We start from the raw sequence: 19,987 nt of genomic DNA on the forward strand, positions 1-19,987 counted from the left end.
CTGGTCCCATCACTTCATGGGAAATAGATGAGGAAACAGTGGAAACAGTGTCAGACTTTATTTTTTTGGTCTCCCAAATCACTGCAGATGGTGACTGCAGCCATGAAATTAAAAGATGCTTACTCCTCAGAAGGAAAGTTATGACCAACCTAGATAGCATATTCAAAAGCAGAGACATTACTTTGCCAACAAAGGTCCGGCTAGTCAAGGCTATGGTTTTTCCCTTGGTCATGTATGGATGTGAGAGTTGGACTGTGAAGAAAGCTGAGCGCTGAAGACTTGATGCTTTTGAACTGTGGTGTTGGAGAAGACTCTTGAGAGTCCCTTGGACTGCAAGGAGATCCACCCAGTCCATTCTGAAGGAGATCAGCCCTGGGATTTCTTTGGAAGGAATGATGCTGAAGCTGAAACTCTAGTACTGTGGCCATCTCATGTGAAGAGTTGACTCATTGGAAAAGACTCTGATGCTGGGAGGGATTGGGGGCAGGAGGAGAAGGGGACGACAGAGGATGAGATGGCTGGATGGCATCACCATCTCGATGGCCGTGAGTCTGAGTGAACTCCAGGTGTTGGTGTTGGACAGGGAGGCCTGGCATGCTGCGATTCATGGGGTTGCAAAGAGTTAGACACGGCTGAGCGACTGAACTGAACTGAACTGATAACCTGTTGATTTAAAACATTTTTAAAGGACTTGGAAAATCACCATTTCACAATCAAGTTTTAAGGATTACAAAAAAGAACTTATTTCTTCCAAAGGGGCATTGAACATTGTGAATTGACAATAACAAAATATTACATTTTGAGGGGATTCCCTCGTAGCTCAGCTGGCAAAGAATCTGCCTGCAATGGGGGTGACCTGGGTTCAATGCCTGGGTTGGGAAGATCCCCTGGAGAACGGAAAGGCTACCCACTCCAGTATTCTGGCCTGGGGAATTCCATGGACTGTATAGTCCATGGGGTCACAAAGAGTCAGACACAACTGAGTGACTTTCACTTTCACTTTCCCTGATGGTCCAGTGGTTAAGAATCCACCTTACAATGCAAGGGACATGGGTTCAATCCCTGGTCTGGGAAGATCCTACATTACTCGGAGCAACTAAGCCCCTGCATCACGACTACTGAACCAGTACTCTGAAGCCTGTAAGCCGTAATTACTGAGCCCATGCACTGCAACTACTGAAGCCGGCATGCCTACAGCCTGTGCTCCACAACAAGAGAAGTCCCTGCAACGAGAAGTCTGTGCACCCCAACAAAGAGTAGCCCCAACTCGCCGCAAATAGAGAAAGCCTATGTGCAGCAACAAAGACCCACCACAGCCAAAAAATAAATCTTTTAAAAAAATAACATGTTTTGTAATCAATATAATTATAGAGGAAAGGAGGATATCTGATAAAAGGGGGGATGAACCCCAAGATAATGGATGTGCTCTGAACACCCAAATATTTTATTTCTCTGTACTTGATTCAGTAACAATATAATGACCACTCTTTTGACTATTACATCAATTTTGGTTTCACCTTCCTCTTTACTAAGAATTGTAGCTAAGTATTTCAACCATTTGAATGTGTACTCAGAGAAAGGCAATACACTTATCTGGCTCTGCAGTGTGCACAAAGGAAGACCTACCTGGCCCTGTTTTTACAGAACGGCACCAAAAGGCTCTTCATGTCTTCAAAAAAGTTGATTCTCTTTTTCATAAATCGATATCATCTGAATGTTATTACAATGTCCACTTTTCCCAAGTTAGGCACTCTCAATGTCCAAGTTTTCCTTCTATGCAATACTGAAATTGTCTAACTGGAATCTCTCTTTCTTATTCTAAAGCAGATGCCTTTCTAAAGCACAGATCTCAATAAGCTATTTCCCTTCTCAAAATCCTTCAATGGCTCATCTCTGCATAAAAAATAAAACCCAAAAACATTAGCATGGTTAAGTCATACTAAATTATTTGCTGTTCTCAAAACATTCTTCCACCTACTTCTATCTCTTCAAGTTGTTCCTTCTGCTCACAATGTTCCCTGTCTAGCCCAAAATTCGTATCTCCTTTCTGAAGTTCTACATATCCTTCATAGCTCTAAATCATAAAAATCTTCAGCCCTAAGTATGATTCAGGCAGTTGACACAGGAGAAAATATCCTCTACAGTTGTAATTTAGTCTCCATGTAGATTTCCCAAGCTCATCCTGCCTTTGTGGCAGTTATCTTTCTGAATGTAAATATTCAGAAGCATACAACTGTTTCTTTTGATTATGTATACAGCAATTAGCTCCATCAAAATTCATCAGATCACCTCTGGGTTCAAGTTTTTGAGCCCACAACTCCAAGGGCCAAATCCCAAACCACAAACTCCCACCAAAGTACAATGCCACCCTTCTGAAAGCCATGCAGTTCATCTCTAACTTCCACACTTCTTCAATTGGTTGACTTTTCAAAAAGTTTTGATTCAGTGGAGTGTAGTACCACCCCTTTACTGAGGTAGGTTTGGGGAAAATGACTAAAACTTGAGTATCTTAGGCCAACTCTATGCAGAAGAAAGTGAATCATGACAAGATTTTATAATCAATTTATAGAATTCAAATGAATATTGTCAATCCTTTAACTCAACAATACATCAAATGATATCAAAAGAAGTTAAGGGTCTCAACCATGTCACAGCTGCAAAGCTGGAGCCAGAACTTAACTGTTCCGACTTAAACTGCCTGCTTCACTATAATATGCGACATCTTCCAGAATATTTGAATTACATCTAGATAGATAGATGTATAAATAAATGCTTCTATTTATTGTTTTGAATCAGAAAACTCAGGAGGCATAAAAGGAGGCTTTTATCAATTACATGATCATTTACTTTTTTTAAGTTAATTCTAAGCAGGCAATACTAAAGGAAAAATAATCTGGGCATTTTAATTAGGTCAAAGAATTTGTCTCTTGCAAATTTAAAATACATTTAAATACAAATTTAAATTTAAAACTAGAATGTCTGAGATTAACATGTTGAATAACAGTAAAGAGAAACAGAAAATACTGAAGACTACCAACATCTCAAGTAGTAGCAGTAACAACAGCTAGGAGTTACTGAAGGAGGTATTTAACATATATAGGTATCAAGCTAAGCCCTTTAAGGATTTTTTCATTTTAACATTCCAAATAACTTTAGGAAACATGGTTCTTATCAAAGACGAGAAAGCTGAGGCCTAGAGAGCTTTAGTAACTTGTCCAAGATTATAAACTTAGTATACTGTCTACCTTGATTTTTTTTTAACCTTGACCTATTACTTCAAAACCCATAACCTAACTTATAAGATGTTTCTTGTTAAGATTATTTTCAATTTATCATTTTCATCTTTGAAAGACAACAACTCTTTTGTAAAAAAAAAAAAAAAAGAAAAAAATCCCAACTAACAAAATTAGCCTACTCACCCTTAGTGAACAGCAAAGACACAACCTGAATTTTAAAGAAAGCTTTCCTACTGGAGTTTATAAATTGATTACCATCTTGATGTTAAAATTAGTTAAAATGTACACGTCAATTTATACATTGATAATAAACATATCAACAATATATTTCACCAATACTAAAGATATCTTTACCCCAACAGCTTTTACAAATTTTCAACCAAATAATAGAAATAGTATACACTAAGAAATCAAAGAACTTTGAAAGTTCATTGTATGGCACAAGATTTGTTTCATACAACTGAAGTTATTGCTTTTCTTCCTTTTTGGCAATTTTAACATTCAGCATCTGAAGGATGAAACAGTATTTGCAAATTATCATTTAGATCTGAGTACTTGGGAAAATAGTTAATTTGTTGGCTACAGGGCTAATCAAAGTTTCTTCATTCATTATATACATGATCCAAGATTACTTCCAAAAACATTACTGTACTAAAAATCAGTACCACTGATGGTAGCACATTTGTAACAATTTATTCAAGACCTTGTCTCTGATAACAAAAGACTGTTAACCTACCTGTCACTGCTGGTACTACTGCTGCTGCTGAGTGAATCACTACTGGAGGATCTACTTCTAGAGCCGCTGCCGCTAGGGGACCTTGTGGGTCTAGACGCTTGACTAGCCAGCCTCTGAGGAGACTGATTTCTAGACTGGGATGAGTGTGGTGACCGACTCCTGCTGTGCTGGTAATTCCGCTCGGGCCTTCTGCCTCGTACCTCCCGGGGAATGTCATCCCTGTAGGTATCCCTGTGTACCACACTGGGCAGTGTAAACTGCTCCCGAGCCCTAGGTTCGTATCGGGGGTCATGAGCATCAAAACGGTTTGGACTTCGACTCCGAGAAGTATAATAGAGCCCATGTTGTAAAGTCCGCTCTCGAGGATCTCTATAGTAATCCTGATCGTAATGTCTTGTCCGATCAAATCCTCCCGTCCCCCGTTCATGGTGTCCATAGGCACTATGTTCATAAGCACGCTCCCTGTTATCTGAAGCCCTGCATTTAGGAGGGGGGAAAAATATTTAATCAATCAGAAACGGGAAAGCAAATCTAAAAGCAAGTCATGCAAACATTCACTTCAGCACTTTCTTTGTGCAACTGGTCATTTTCTAAACAGCAGTAACCTACTTTAGTAAGCAAACATTAACAAGCTTAACATTTTACTTGACTCCAAAACTTATTTCCACAGCTAAGCAATAACTGTTGTAACTGTATATTGGGCTTTCATGACTAGTGTTCTGTAAGTCAAGCTGCTCTTTTTATTAGGGATTTTCTGGCTTATATACAGAAATAGACATATGCCATTTCCTTTTTTATTTTAAATTTAATGGAACAAGAAGAGACTTTTATTTTAATATGAAAATTAAACTTTCTATACTTTCATCGGATTAAAATATATGCCAAACTGTATTTACTTTGTAAATGTATTTCAGGCAAAATTTCCATGATATGTTTTTCACACAGACATGAAAGCCTCATTGCAATGCATGCCCATGTCCCAGCAATAGGAGGGCATTTTCAAAGAAGTATAGAAAAAAATGTTAAGTATAACTTTTTCATATTAACTTTCAATTTCTTGGGTAATTATAACATTAGTAAATTACGTAAATTGCTGTGCCCAAACAATCACACTTAATAATAAAAACAGGATCTTAAAAAAGAAAATCAAACCAAAAACCACTTAGGATATCAAAATATTGGGCTGCCACATGCTATTCTATGATAAATTTAACTAATTAAAGAATAATGGTTATTTTATCTTCTTGTGCTATCAAATTACAAATAATTTTTAAATGCCTAGTCCATAATTCAGTCTGTTAATGTATTACTTAATGGTTAAAAGAAATATATTCGCTTAGGGTTTTAGTTATACTCAAATTGCCTCTGATGAAATAAGGCAACTTTGCGAACTATAAAATTCAGTTTTTAGCAATGGTTTAACTATAAAAGTTTTTTTCTGTAGGGCATGAACACTTGTCAATCTATGAGTACAAAAACTGCTGCATGTACAATTATACACATGCAATTATATGTTAATATTAAAAACCAATTCCAATCCTACAAAGAAATCTTCAGTTCTCTACTTATTAAGAAAGTTCCTAAAACACCAGTTCACTTGAATCTCAAGCATGAGGTTGAGTCTCTTCTCAACCTTACCTTTGGGTCTATCTTTTATCAAAAGTGATTAAGGAACTATGAAAGATACAGAAGAATTAGAATCTTTGCAATGAAGAATATGTGGCAAAAATCTTACAACTAATACTGTGTTTCCAATACATGCTTAGATTCCAAATCTCTCCACTAACCTTCATTTTCACCATCTCACTTAGAAGCAATCATACATTCTCCTAGGCTGTATTTTGTTTTTGCTATTATGCAAAGCAACTGGCATGGCAAAAAAATTCAATATTATCTTTCCTACTTAAATATATTAAATGACTCTCCTTTTTTATTTGCTACATTTCTGGAATTTGGATAGATATTTCACTGTCTAACAAAGAAGAGGGGTTCTTCTGAGACTCAAGAGAGAAAATGTCATAAATAATTCAATTAGTACCCTATCAAATGTTAATCAGTAAGAGCTATTATTAATGATATAACAGAAGCAACAGATAATAGTTCTAGGAGAATTACTGCTATATCAGATATTTTATAAATATGCACAGTTCTTATCCATTAGAAGATACAGAAGGCAGGCACAAGAGATAGCAGAGCTGAAATCTAATAGCTATTCTTTGAATCATCTATTAGTACTAAATAATTCTAGAGTTAGTGGGGAAAAAAAGAAAGTTTGACTTGGGTTAGGAGAGGGGCTAATATACACAGGTCAGGATATACCAACCTTTTCCAAGTGTGGAACCACGACCTATAATCCCAATTAAATCTAGGGAGAGAATTGTGAACATAACTTCCCCAATTTTGGCCCCTCTTTTGGGGGTAATCCACCTTCTTAATGGGCAAGGGTGTCAAATGATATTTAGATGAACCACAAGGAAAAAAAATCTTAATGACCAGATAAAATAATTCCACTGGAAGCAAGCAGTCCCAGACAAACTGTAACTCTCAAACCCCCAGACTTCTTTCTTGAGACAGTAGAAAATTATAAATTGATCCACATTCACAAAAATCTCCAGCCCTAAGTATGAATCAGGCAGCTGACAGAAGAGGAAATATCCTCTATGATTCCACCAGATGAGGAAGGCACAGTTGCTCGCCAAAAGTTCACCTTTGTAGCCATCCAGCAAAGTCCATTTTGATTGCTGTATCCACAACTGATCATCACCATGTGTTCAAAGCTAAAGTACCTTTAATTGGACAGCAACTTGCTTAAGAAACAGGATAGTAATCCTCTTCTCTTGGGCTAATGGAATCTTGACAACATGATATCCCATACATTCCAGCAATTAGAAAAGAAGGGCTATATTCCAGGATTTAGGAACGTCCATCATCTCAATTTTCCCCCATTCCATCAAGGAGTATAATTCCAACATGGAAACTGTGTAGATCCAAAATGGAAAAATCAAGGATTGCCTTCACTCCTCTTCATCCAAATACATATTTCCAGGTCAAAGTATTGTTTGTAGAATCCAAGAGGTCGAATTATATGGACTGCTAGGTTTTTTGGTGACATACCAATTCGTTCATACACTTCGTGCAGTGAAAACTGAGAAGCAAATATCAAATTCTAAAAGAATCTGTAGGCTCTAATATTCCAGAAATATTCCATATAGTACAACCACAAAATCTGTAGCCAAGTAGCTCCATCAGGTAGAAGAGATATATCCAAGGAAAGCCTTAACATTATCCAAGAGAAGGAATAAAAGTCTAGAAGACAGGTAACTCCAAAAATGATGCTGCCATACAAAATCTTCCACCACTTTATATCTCAGCAGTAGATATCCAATCAGCTGCAGGAAATATCCTCTACGATTCCATAAGATACCAGCCACTGGGATAGAAATCACTTCCGTTTCCAACCCAAAATAGGAAACATTGAGAATGCCCAAAACTTTAAATCCATCTGGGGCCCCTAAATACGAGTTTCTGTTTCTCACCATATCAAATACAAAATACCTGCCTACAGAAACCTTGGAACTTACCCATCAAGTCTCCGGTCATAACGTCCTTCTCGTGCATGAAGTGATGGTGAGGGGCCATAAGCAGGCCCTCCACCACCTCCTCTGAACCCAGAAACCTCTCTACTACGAGATGCTATGGAAACTGTATCATCCAATCCCCGAGCAGCACTTGGAATGGTGCCTGGTTCATTATAATCCGTGCGTAGGTCTCTATCTCCCATTTTGTTGACTGAGTTGTGAGCTTTCTGTGCACTTTTGATGTCCACAAAATCCACAAAGGCGGCCACTCCTCCTTCAGAACCCCTCTTTGGGAGAATTTTGACACTTTCCACGCGGCCATATCTAAAAAAATAAATAAATAAATAAATAATCAATGTTATTGCTGCATGGTAATAATTTTCCAAAAATAGTTTTAAAAATGTTTCTTATATTTAAACAATTTATATTATGCATGTATAGGGGACAGGTTGCGAGTTAATTTTAAATGTCTTGTATACTCATATTTTTCTTTTTTGAGGCAAATATTTACAAACATTTTTACCAGATTGTTTTATTGCTCTCATTTGTAAATACAGTATTTGCTATAAACTGACTTTACCTTTCTAGAACACTAAGCTGAATGACTTTCATAAGTTTTTAGGAATTTTACATCCTAAAATAGGATATTATACCTAAGATAATCGAAGTAACTTACCAGTCTTAAGAGATTTTTATTCAAGTAAAAACTGTAGCTGAAAATAGCTATTCTACAGATTTCATTTTAATTTAATTCATTAAGTGAAAATGATTTTACTGAAAAAATAAGATGATTTCAAACACTCCTTACTGGAAGGCAAAATAAATTCAAATATTCTGTGCATGTGCAAGTATCAGTCCTAATTTTTAATGTAATTTTTTGCTATTTAATTCTCTTTTCCAGGGGATTAAAAGAAAAAGTGTTAAAATTTATAATTTATGAATAACTAAATTGTTTATATAAATTAATACATCAGAAAATCTTTTGACAGACTCTATGTTCTCATTTTCATTCCAAAAATATTGTTTACTATGTACAAAAAGAAAACCTGTATGGCACCATTTATATTCTGAAGCATGCACGTAAAAACATAATTGTCTAGAATTTTAAAATTCAAGAAAATTCTTCTAATTTCATTAGGACTTAATTGTATTTTATATATCCCTGTAATTTGGCTTTTTTTTTTAATTTGGCATTTTAAAAAGGCAGGCACAGCGCTTTTAAATATAACACTCTTACATGCTGACAATCCAAGATCGTAATTTTACACTTCCCCTGAAGAAGCTGATATTATCAGAAAGTGGGACGTTTCATTTATATTCTCTAGTATGATTTAAGTTGTTACATCTCACAAGGGAAACATAATCCTAAAATCCAGTTTCATCATGCAACTGAACTAGATGTAACGAAATTACGTGGGATAAATTAATTGATGAAAGGATCTTTTAAATTTGGGGAATAAAATGATAGAAACAGAAATATAAACATAAAAAATACCTTCAAATGTATCTGACAAATGACTTGTATCAAGAATCTAAGAAATCTTAACTCACTTTTTAAAAACTGGAGAAGACACTTCTCCAAAGAAGATATACAGATGGCAGACAAGCACAGAAAAAGATGCTCAAAATCATTAGTCATTAGGGAAATACAAATCAAAACCACAATAAAATACCACTCAGTTCACACCCACTAGTCTGGCTATTAGAAAAGAGAACAGAACAGAACAAGTATTGGCAAGGATATGGAGAAATCTGAAACCTCCTGCATAGCTGCTGGAACTGTAAAAAGGTACAGCCACTGTGGGAAAGTAGCATTTTCTCCAAAAGTTAAGCAAAGAATTATCATATGACCCAGCACTTCCTAGGTATATACCCAAGACAAATGAAAACAAGGGCTCAACTATTTGAGCACCAATGATGGTGAAGGTGAAGGTGAAAGTCGCTCAGTCGTGTCCGACTCTTTGCGACTCCATGGCCTTAGTCCACAGAATTCTCCAGGCCAGAATACTGGAGTGGGTAGCCTTTCCCTTCTCCAGGGGATCTTCCCAACCCAGGGATCGAACCCAGGTCTCCCTCATTGCAGGCAGATTCTTTACCAGCTGAGCCACAAGGGAAGCCCAAGATTACTGGAGTGGGTAGCCTATCCCTTCTCCAGTGGATCTTCCCAACCCAGGAATTGAACCAGGGTCTCCTGCATTGCAGATGGATTCTTTACCAGCTGAGCCACAAGGGAAGCCCAAGAATACTGGAGTGGGTAGCCTATCCCTTCTCCAGCAGATCTTCCCAACCCAGGAATTGAACCAGGGTCTCCTGCATCACAGGCAGATTCTTTACCAACTGAGCTATGAGGGAAGCCCTCATATGTACCAATGTTGGTACATGTGCACCAATGTCGTTATTCACAAACACCAAAAGATGGAAACAACCCGTGTCCATCAATGGATGAATGAATAAAATGAAATGTGGTATATACATAAAATGGAATATTAAGACATAAAAAGAAATGAAGTTTTGATATGTGCTAGAACATGGATAAACCTTGAAAACATCATACTAAATGAAATAAGCCAGACACAAAAGGACAATTAATTTATGATTCCACTTATATGAGGTATCTGGAATAGACAAATTCATGAAGACAAAGTAGAATAAAGGTTGGGGAGATACTGCTTAATGGTACAGAATGGAATTTTGTATGGAATGAAAAAATTCTAGAAATAGTGCTAATGGTTACATAACATTTTAAGTACACTTTTTTTTGGCTATGCCAAGCATCTTCCAGGATTAGTTCCCCAACCAGGGATGGAAGCTGGAGCCCTGGCAGTGAAAGCACCAAATCCAACCACTGGACCACCAGGGACTTCCCTGTGAATGCACGTAATGTCACCAACTGTACACGTCAAATGGTTAAAATAATAAATTTTGTATTTTGTATATTTTAACATGCACACACATACACAACTAATCACTTCAGCCCAAGAGCACAAAGGTTTATTCTATTAGAAAGAAGAAAGAGAAAAGAGGGAAGCATCAGGCAACTCTCCGTCAAAAAAAAAGCCAAACTACTACAGGAAAAACAAATATTTAAGCTTAAATTCTGAATAACAAAGAGCTAAATGCAATACTGAAAAGAGGGACCAAATACTCAATGCACAGATTATGAAAACAAAGTCAGATGGGCCTCCTTCATCAAAATGGTGGGCTCACAGTCCCCATCATTGTTATATAAGGAGAGTACACTCTGGAAACAAAATACAAATTTGTCTCCAAATTTAACAAAGAACTTCATCAGCTATTACATTACTCTTTTACACTGAGTAGACTAGAAACACCCAAATCTTAAAAAAAAAAAAAAGAAAAAAGCTGCTTAACTCTTCATATTCATAAAAACTCAGCATGTACAGATGTGATAGATGGACCATAAAGAAGGCTAAGCACCAAAGAATTGATGCTTTTGAACTGTGGCGCTGGAAAAGACTCATGAGAGTTCCTTGGACAGCAAGAAGATCAAATGAGTCAATCCAAAGGAAATCAACCCTGAATATTCACTGGAAGAACTGATGTTGAAGCTTGAATACTTCGGCAACCTGATGCAGTGCTGACTCACTGGAACAGACCTTGATGCTGGGAAAGATTAAGGGCAGGAGGAGAAAGGGGTGACAGATGAGATGGTTGAATGGCATCAATGACTCAATGGATATGAGTTTCAGCAAACTTCAGAAGATAGTGAAGGACAGGGAAGCCTGGCATGCTGTTGTCCATGGGATCTCAAAGAGTCGAACACAACTTAGCAACTGAACAACAAAAACAAAACGTAAACGTGATTTCCTGGTTTTGTCTACTCTTTTCAAAACAACACATTTCCTATAGTACTCAAGTAGTCCTCAAGTGTTCAAGATGAAACATTACCTAACATTTACTAATTAAAAAAGAAAAAAAGAACAAAAATAATAAAATCACAATTAGATAATATTTCCTTTTTTTAAAAACATCAAGCCTTAGCTATAGGTTTTCAGAGAATCTATCAAAGAGTCTCCAGTAATATGCACAGAATTTTTTAAGTTACATAGTCACTGCTTATAGTAATAAGTTAATTCACTTCTAGCTTTAAAGAATCAAGAGAACCTAAACTTTTTAAAAATGAGAACATAAACTTGAGAAATCATATTTGATTGCTACCAGTTGTAGTATATAAAATCTAAAAGGTTTGTTTTCAAAAACACAAGTCAAAAAATATTACATTGGTTTCTATTTGGTCAAAAATGTTCACCATCAAAAAATATTAAATTTATCAACATACACTATAGTTCTTAAAAGTTTTTAAGAGAGAGTTTTAAAATAACCCTAAATAATGCCACATTTACTGCGATGGCTTCCCTGGTGGCTCAGATGGTAAAAGCATCTGCTTACAATGTGAAAGACCCAGGTTCGATCCCTGGGACAGAAAGATCCCTGGAGAAAGAAATGGCAACCCACTCCAGTACTCTTGCCTGGAAAATTCCACGGGAGGAGCCTGGTGGGCTACAGTCCATAGGGTCGCAAAGAGTCAGACAGGACTGAGCAAATTCTCCTTCACTTTCACCTGGTCTCCCTTACACATCTATTTATGGGCTTTCCTGATGGCTCAGTCTATGGGGTTGCTAAAGAGTTGGACACGACTTTGCAACTAAACAACAATTTTTTACATTATTAAAATATTCAAAATCATTCCTCTTCCAAACTCAAACAGTTGGGTTATAAATATATCCTTCACAACCACCAAGCTATCTGTAACAATGCTGTAACATCAACACTTATAGAAACCTTTTATAGTAATAAAATTTTATGAAGAAATTACAAAATTTATAAATCAATGACTTGATCCTATATTTAGACCAAAAGACTGGTTTCCCCTCTGTGTTAGACTTTTATTTCCTATACCAGTGACTACAAATACTTCAAGAATACCAAAATGCAGACTCCGCTAGACATTTAAATGCATTATGTGTGTGTGTGCTAAGTCAATTCAGTCATGTCTGACTCTGTGCAAGTCTATGGACCCTATGCCAGGCTCCTCTGTCCATGGGATTCTCCAGGCAAGAATACTGGAGTGGGTTGCCATGCCCTCCTCCAGGGGTTCTTAACAGCATTTAAACTGGAACTGGCCACAATTTTCCTATATAGTCACAGGTCAAATTTTTTTTAATTTTCATTGCAATAAAATATAACATAAAATTAGCTACTTAGCCATTTAAGTGTACAATCCCAATCTTTTCAAATAAATCACAGCTATTTCTGGTCCTCAACATAGTGGAGGTAGACATTAAAGCTACATCATTTACAATTACTGATACTCCCCATACATCAACACATTAAATGTAGTATGTAGCTCAGAATCATATATTTAGATTGTAAAACTCCTGCAATTTGGACATAACCAAATAAGATGTTGATATTTTAATACGTCATATGTCTCATTATCAATTTAAATAAGTTAAAAACCAAAGGAAGAACCTGTTTTAACAATTATCTAGAATGACAAAGATAAATTTAAATTGTTAGCATGACAATCACAAATTACAAGTTAATAGTTTTACCCTGTCCAAAGGATGAAAAATTGCTATAAGCCCAGAAAATAGAAAATATTTGCAAATTATTTATCTGATAGTTCTTACAACTCAACAATGAAAAAGACATATTGCAATTTAAAAATAGGCAAAGGCTATATGGGCAATTTCTCCCAAAAAGGTAAACAGCCAATAAACACACAAAAATTCGCTTAACAACATCAGACTTTAGGAAAATAAGAACCAAAACCATAGTGAGATAACACTTCACATTCAATACAATGGCGAAAATAAAAATGACAGACAATAACAAGTGATTAGGATAAGAAGATTTCTAAGATTTTCCAAAGATTTCTAAACCCTAAGGCATTGCTGGTGAAATGGCAAAATGGTACAGTCACTTTGGAAATCAATTTGGAAGTTCCTGAAAATGTTCAACTTAGAACCATGTAATTCAGCAATTCTTCTCCTAGATATGAAGTGAAAATGTATGTCCACAGAAAAACACAGAAATGTCACAATATCATTATTCATAATAGCCAAAAAAAAGGTTCAATTGCTGAGTGGAGTTTTTAAAATGTGGTAGGTCCATTCAACGGAATGTCATTCGGCAATAAAAAGGAATGAAGTCCTAATACATGCTACAACAATGGATGAATCTCGAAAATATTATACTAAGTAAAAGAAGCCAATTACATATTGTATGATTTCATATGTGAAAGGTCCAAAATAGACAAACACACAGAAGTAGAAAAGATTCGTGGATGCCAGAAGTCGGGGAAAAGAAAGAATGGGGAATGACTGCTAATAGGTTTCATTCTGGAGTGATAAAAATATTCTGGTGTCAGTGGTGATGGCTGTACAACTCTGCAATTATTCTAAAAAACAAATGGTAGTTGTGGCTCATGGACTCAGTTGCCCCAGGGCATGTGGGATATTCTACAACCAAGGATCAAACCAGTGTCCCCTGCATTGCAAGGTGGACTCTTAACCACTGGACTCCCAGGGAAGCCCCTGTCACTGTCTTTTAATATATCAGAATTTATGTCTCCTTTGGTCACAAGTGTCTACGTTACCCTCAATATATTGGGTTGGCCAAAAAGTTTTTGTTCATTCGGGGTTTTCAGAATACCCAAACTAACTTTTTGGCCTACTCAATGAATCAACTGAATGCCTCATTTCCTGTAAATGGGCACACATCGAAGACATTCAGGCATGACTGCCTAGGAAGATAAGAAACCCATTAGATGACAAGCAAAACCTACCTTCATTTCACAGCAATACCGAGTTCTTTCAGTATAAATGTATAAAACATATCTATAAGCTACTCTTAAAAAATTAACATATTCCCCTTTAATCACACCCTATCTTTGGAGTAAGAACTGTACAAATAATAACTAAAGATGGCAAAAACAGACTCAGAATCCCTACATCCAGCAAAGAGAAGTCAACCACAGGCTCCCAGCCTCATTTTTAGGAAAAGCTAATATTCTAAAATGTTGCTCTACTTGGAGGAATGGGGGAGTTGTGGAAAAAGAAGGGGGTGGAGAATGATTTGTAACAGCTTACTGATTTGTGTTCTCTCTCTGCCAAAAATAAATAATTAATAGTTTGTTGTACAGTCTTCTACAGACTCTCAGCATGAGATAAAATACCTATGTCATAAAGGAAAAGACCATATAAATTAAACCATGTAAAAATTATAGCTCCTAAATTGCAAAATGCAGTCAAGACAAATGGGGAAAAATACCTGCAAATGGAGAAATAAGTGATTTCCTAAATACACAAACTTCTGCAAATCAAAGGAGACAGAAGCTCCCCCCTAAAAAATTGGCAAAATACCTAAACAGGAAACTCTTTAACAATTTCACTCAAAATTTCAAAAATCCAAAAAGAGTACCATGTAAAACAAAAATCTAAACATTAATATCTAGATAACAGTGAAAGTCTAAGAAAATAATATTTTCATAACACTGTCTGCAGGAGTATAAATTAGATAAACTCTAAGGAAGACAATCTGATAGTGTCTTTATTAACGGGACACTCCTAGCATCCAGTGGTTAGGACTCTGTGCTTCTAACACAGGGGGTGCAGATTCGATCCCTGGTCAGTGAACTAAGATTCCGCATGCCCTGTGACCCAGTCAAAAATAAATGAAAAAAGAAATTCAGAACTAAGTACACATCCCCAGAAATTTCATTCACAGGAATTTTTCATTCATGTATAATTGCACATCTCAGTGTACAAGATTTCTTAGTAAGCAGTACTGCTTATAACAATTAAAAATAAAAAATGGAACCACCATTCCACTTTGTGTCTATGAATTTGACTGCTCCAGGTAGTTAATGTAAGTAGACGCATACAGTGTTTGTTCTTCTGTGACTTATTTCACCTAGCATGATGTCTTCAAGGTTCATCCATGTTGTAGCATAAGTCAGAATTTCCTTTCCTAACATAATACTGGAAATCAAAAATACTCACTTAGACTTTCCTGGTAGTAGAGTGGATAAGAATCTGCCTGCTAATGCAAGGGACATGGGTTCAATCCCTGGTCCAGGAGGATCCCACATGTCTCAGGGTAACTAAGCCAGTGCACCACAACAACTGAAGCCTCAGCCATGGAGCCCATAGGTCGGGTGCCTGAAGCCTGTGTTTGCAACCAGAGAAGCCACTGCAGGGAGAAGACCGCACACCAAAGAAAACAAAGAGTTTCCCCCCCCACCCCGACCGCACACCCAGCTCAAGGCAACTAGAGAAAGCCCACATGCAGCAATGAAGACCTCAGGGAAGGAGGGTAGAGAAGAAAGAAAGGAAGGAAGGGGTATAAATGCAAAGGTCTCTTTGAAAATACTTCTGGGTATACATCTAAAGAAAATAAAAACAGAATCTCAGAAAATGTGCTTCCTACCTGGTTTGCTGCTGCTGCTGCTGCTAAGTCGCTTCAGTCGTGTCTGACTCTGCGCGACCCCATAGAGGGCAGCCTACCAGGCTCCCCTGTCCCTGGGATTCTCCAGGCAAGAACACTGGAGTGGGTTGCCATTTCCTTCTCCAATGCGTGAAAGTGAAAAGTGAAAGTGAAGTCTCTCAGTCGTGTCCAACCCTCAGCGACCCCATGGACTGCAGACCACCCAGCTCCTCCGTCCATGGGATTTTCCAGGCAAGAGTACTGGAGTGGGGTGCCATTGCCTTCCCCTACCTGGTTTAATAGGACTATTACAGTACAGTCACTGAAAAGGAAACTAACTTCTAATCTATGGCTTACTTCGTAGTAGTAACAAAATAACAGTTTAAAAAAGACTAAGAAATTTATAAATTCCTTCTAATATTTCACTTGATTACATTTCTATCCTAATTTCATAATATTTAGTTGCTTAGATAGAATAAAATCAAGACAGAAATGTGATCTTTTTATAATATACACAAATTTCATAGTCTTTTTATCCACCATTGTAGTTTTGTAAAATCTTTAAAGACTACCTGTATTTCCAGATTAAAGAAATGTACCACTCTAATCTTAAAAGGCATTTGGGTTTTTCTACTTAATTCCAATGGTTTATAAACTTTTAAATAATCATGCTTCCCAATTAAAAAAAAAACCTTGCACAAAATTAAATCCATTAAATTATTAAGTCACCAGTCTCTATCCAATCATTCCCAAAAGTATTAATAAGCAAACTTCTTCAGTCAACACTTTAGTCTAATTATCATCTTTAGAACTAAAAAGCTTTTTCTTATAAGCAAAAATGTTTTACCGTCAAATTTCCAATAAGATCAACACAAAGGAAATCTAATGTCACAACCCTGTGAGACCCCAAGCTGTGATGCAAGTTCCTTTTATACACCTACTTTTACGCTGGCAAAGCAAACTTATGCTGAAATGGAATAATCTGTGTCAAAAACCACCATGGAAAGGGCTAGTTCATTAAAAAGTAAAATAAAATGGGGCGCTATAAGTGACAAGAAAAATTAAGAGTATATTCTTATATACCTTAGATTAGCATAACAAGGCACATACACCATTTTTTTAAATTAACTGCAATATAATTTAAAACTGTTTGAAACTTTACAAAGACCACTTAAATTTGGACCTAAGAAAGGCTATTTTTGATTGATAAGCATAGCTATTTAGCAGAATGATTCACTTGAAAAGAACTGATATGCCTATCTTTTGCATGATGGATACACAGTATTTAGATATAGTAAGCTCTTTTATTATCCAACTAATCATTAATATATACTTTTTTAAAATCTTCACAGCATTCCAGTGACTCTTATTCATTATGAAGAATGACAGGCAGAACCAAATTTTCTTTTTCTTTGGCTTGCAAGAGCTTTTAATATTATACTCATTCATCTCTCACTTTAAGATTTCAGTTATCAATCAAAACACCATTCGTATCAAAAGTTGACACAGTGAGCATATACACGAGAGAGTTACATGTACAGATTTTCATCGGCCCCATAGAGATCATGCCAGTAAATTTGCCAGCAAATTTGAAAATATGGCAGCAAATTTGGAAAATTCAGCAGTGGCCACAGGACTGGAAAAGGTCAGTTTTCATTCCAATCCCAAAGAAAGGCAAGGCCAAAGAATGCTCAAACTACTGCACAATTGCACTCATCTCACACGCTAGTAAAGTAATGCTCAAAGTTCTCCAAGCCATGCTTAAACAGTATGTGAACCATGAACTTCCAGATGTTCAAGCTGGATTCAGGAAAGACAGAGGAACCAGAGATCAAATTGCCAACATCCACTGGATCACCGAAAACGCAAGAGAGTTCCAGAAAAACATCTTTTTCTGCTCTACTGACTACGCCAAAGTCTTTGACTGTGTGAACCACAACAAACTCTGGAAAATTCTGAAAGAGATGGGAATATCAGACCACCTGACCTGCCTCTTGAGAAATCTGTATGCAGGTCAGGAAGCAACAGTCATAACTGGACATGGAACAACAGACTGGTTCTAAATAGGGCAATGAGTACATCAAGGCTGTATACTGTCACCCTGCTTATTTAACTTATATGCAGAGTACATCACGAGAAACGCTGGGCTGGATGAAGCACGAGCTGGAATCAAGATTGCTAGGAGAAATACAAATAACCTCAGATATGCAGATGATACCACCCTTACGGCAGAAAGTGAAGAAGAACCAAAGAGCCTCTTGAAAGTGAAAAGAGGAGAGTGGAAAAGTTGGCTTAAAGCTCAACATTCAGAAAACTAAGATCATGGCATCTGGTCCCATCACTTCATAGCAAATAGATGGAGAAACAGTGGAAACAGTGACAGACTTTATTTTTTGGGACTCCAAAATCACTGCAGATAGTGACTGCAGCCATGAAATTAAAAGACACTTGCTCCTCGGAAGGAAAGTTATGACCAACCTAGACAGCATATTAAAAAGCAGAGACATTACTTTGCCAACTAAGGTCCGTCTAGTCAAAGCTATGGTTTTTGCAGTAGTCATTTATGAATGTGAGAGTTGGACTATAAAGAAAGCTGAGCACCGAAGAATAGATGCTTTTGAACTGTGGTGTTGGAGAAGACTCTTGAGAGTCCCTTGGACTGCAAGGAGATCCAACCAGTCCATCCTAAAGGAAATCAGTCCTGAATATTGATCGGAAGGGCTGATGCTGAAACTCCAATACTTTGGCCACCTGATGTGAATGAAGAACTGACTCACTGGAAAAGACCCTGCTGGGAAAGAGTGAAGGCAGGAGGAGAAGGGGATGACAGAGGATGAGATGGCTGGATGGCATCACTGATTCAACAGACAAGAGTTTGAGTAAACTCCAGGAGTTGGCAATGGACAGGGAGGCCTGGCATGCTGCAGTCCATGGGGTCACAAAGAGTCAGACACGACTGAGTGACAGAACTGAAGTGACTGATAGAGATCATGTTACATGTCCCATTTTATACCTTGTTTTGTCATTAAATATTTATCCATGCCAATAAAGACCCTTTACCAGTTCTAACATGTTCATAGTTTGCCCTAGAACAAGATTTTCTAAACTAAAAAGACCTCAGAAATCTTAAAATCCAACCCATTTAATTTATTGGAGAAAATAAATGTACCGACTTTAGATAATAAATGTGTTACTGAAGAGTTAGTTTCCTATTTTGTCCTTTTTTGCTGCACCACATGGCTTACAGGATCTTAGTTCCCCAATGAGGGTCTGAACCCAGGCCCTAGGCAGTGAAAGCATGGAGTTCTAACCATTGGAATGCCAGGGAATTCCCTGTCTTGTTTTATATACAATATCACATACTAACTGAATTAAAGACACTCCATAAATTGAGATTTTTAACAAATCTTGTTTTCTTTAAGGCTAGACCCATCTATATAACAGAAATCAATATCTAATATGGCATTTAATTCTAACATTGGACGTGCTTGAAATTCACATCATTAAAAGAATTAAAGCTGACTAAAAGGAATAATCCTAAAAACCTAAAGATTCCATGATTTTTAGGATAAATGGGGGAGGGAGGAGGATGAAAAAAAAAACAGAAAAAAATTCCCCAAGAAAAAGAGCAGTTCTTGGGCTCCAAAATCACTGCAGATGGTGACTGCAGCCATGAAATTAAAAGACACTCCTTGGAAGAAAAGTTATGACCAACCTAGATAGCATATTCAAAAGCAGAGACATTACTTTGCCAACAAAGGTACATCTAGTCAAGGCTATGGTTTTTCCAGTGGTCATGTATGGATGTGAGAGTTGGACTGTGAAGAAAGCTGAGCGCCGAAGAATTGATGCTTTTGAACTGTGGTGTTGGAGAAGACTCTTGAGAGTCCCTTGGACTGCAAGGAGATCCAACCAGTCCATTCTGAAGGAGATCAGCCCTGGGATTTCTTTGGAAGGAATGATGCTAAAGCTGAAACTCCGGTACT

General features: G+C 37.0%; 1 protein-coding gene across 1 annotated transcript in view; it reads right to left on the bottom strand.

Annotated features, from left to right (window-relative positions):
- The window catches only part of SPEN (spen family transcriptional repressor), a 90,437-nt gene that overhangs the window by 59,110 nt on the left and 11,340 nt on the right, over positions 1–19,987 (bottom strand). Inside the window, exons 2-3 of the mRNA XM_010850238.1 lie at positions 7,554–7,956; positions 3,973–4,449 (exon numbers count right to left, since the gene is read on the bottom strand). Of these exons, the coding sequence (XP_010848540.1) occupies positions 3,973–4,449; positions 7,554–7,956 (880 nt within the window). The remainder of the gene's footprint in view (positions 1–3,972; positions 4,450–7,553; positions 7,957–19,987) is intronic.

This window comes from Bison bison, unplaced genomic scaffold (genome assembly GCF_000754665.1).
Source record: "Bison bison bison isolate TAMUID 2011002044 unplaced genomic scaffold, Bison_UMD1.0 scf7180017864289, whole genome shotgun sequence".
In the NCBI taxonomy this organism is placed as follows: domain Eukaryota; kingdom Metazoa; phylum Chordata; class Mammalia; order Artiodactyla; family Bovidae; genus Bison; species Bison bison.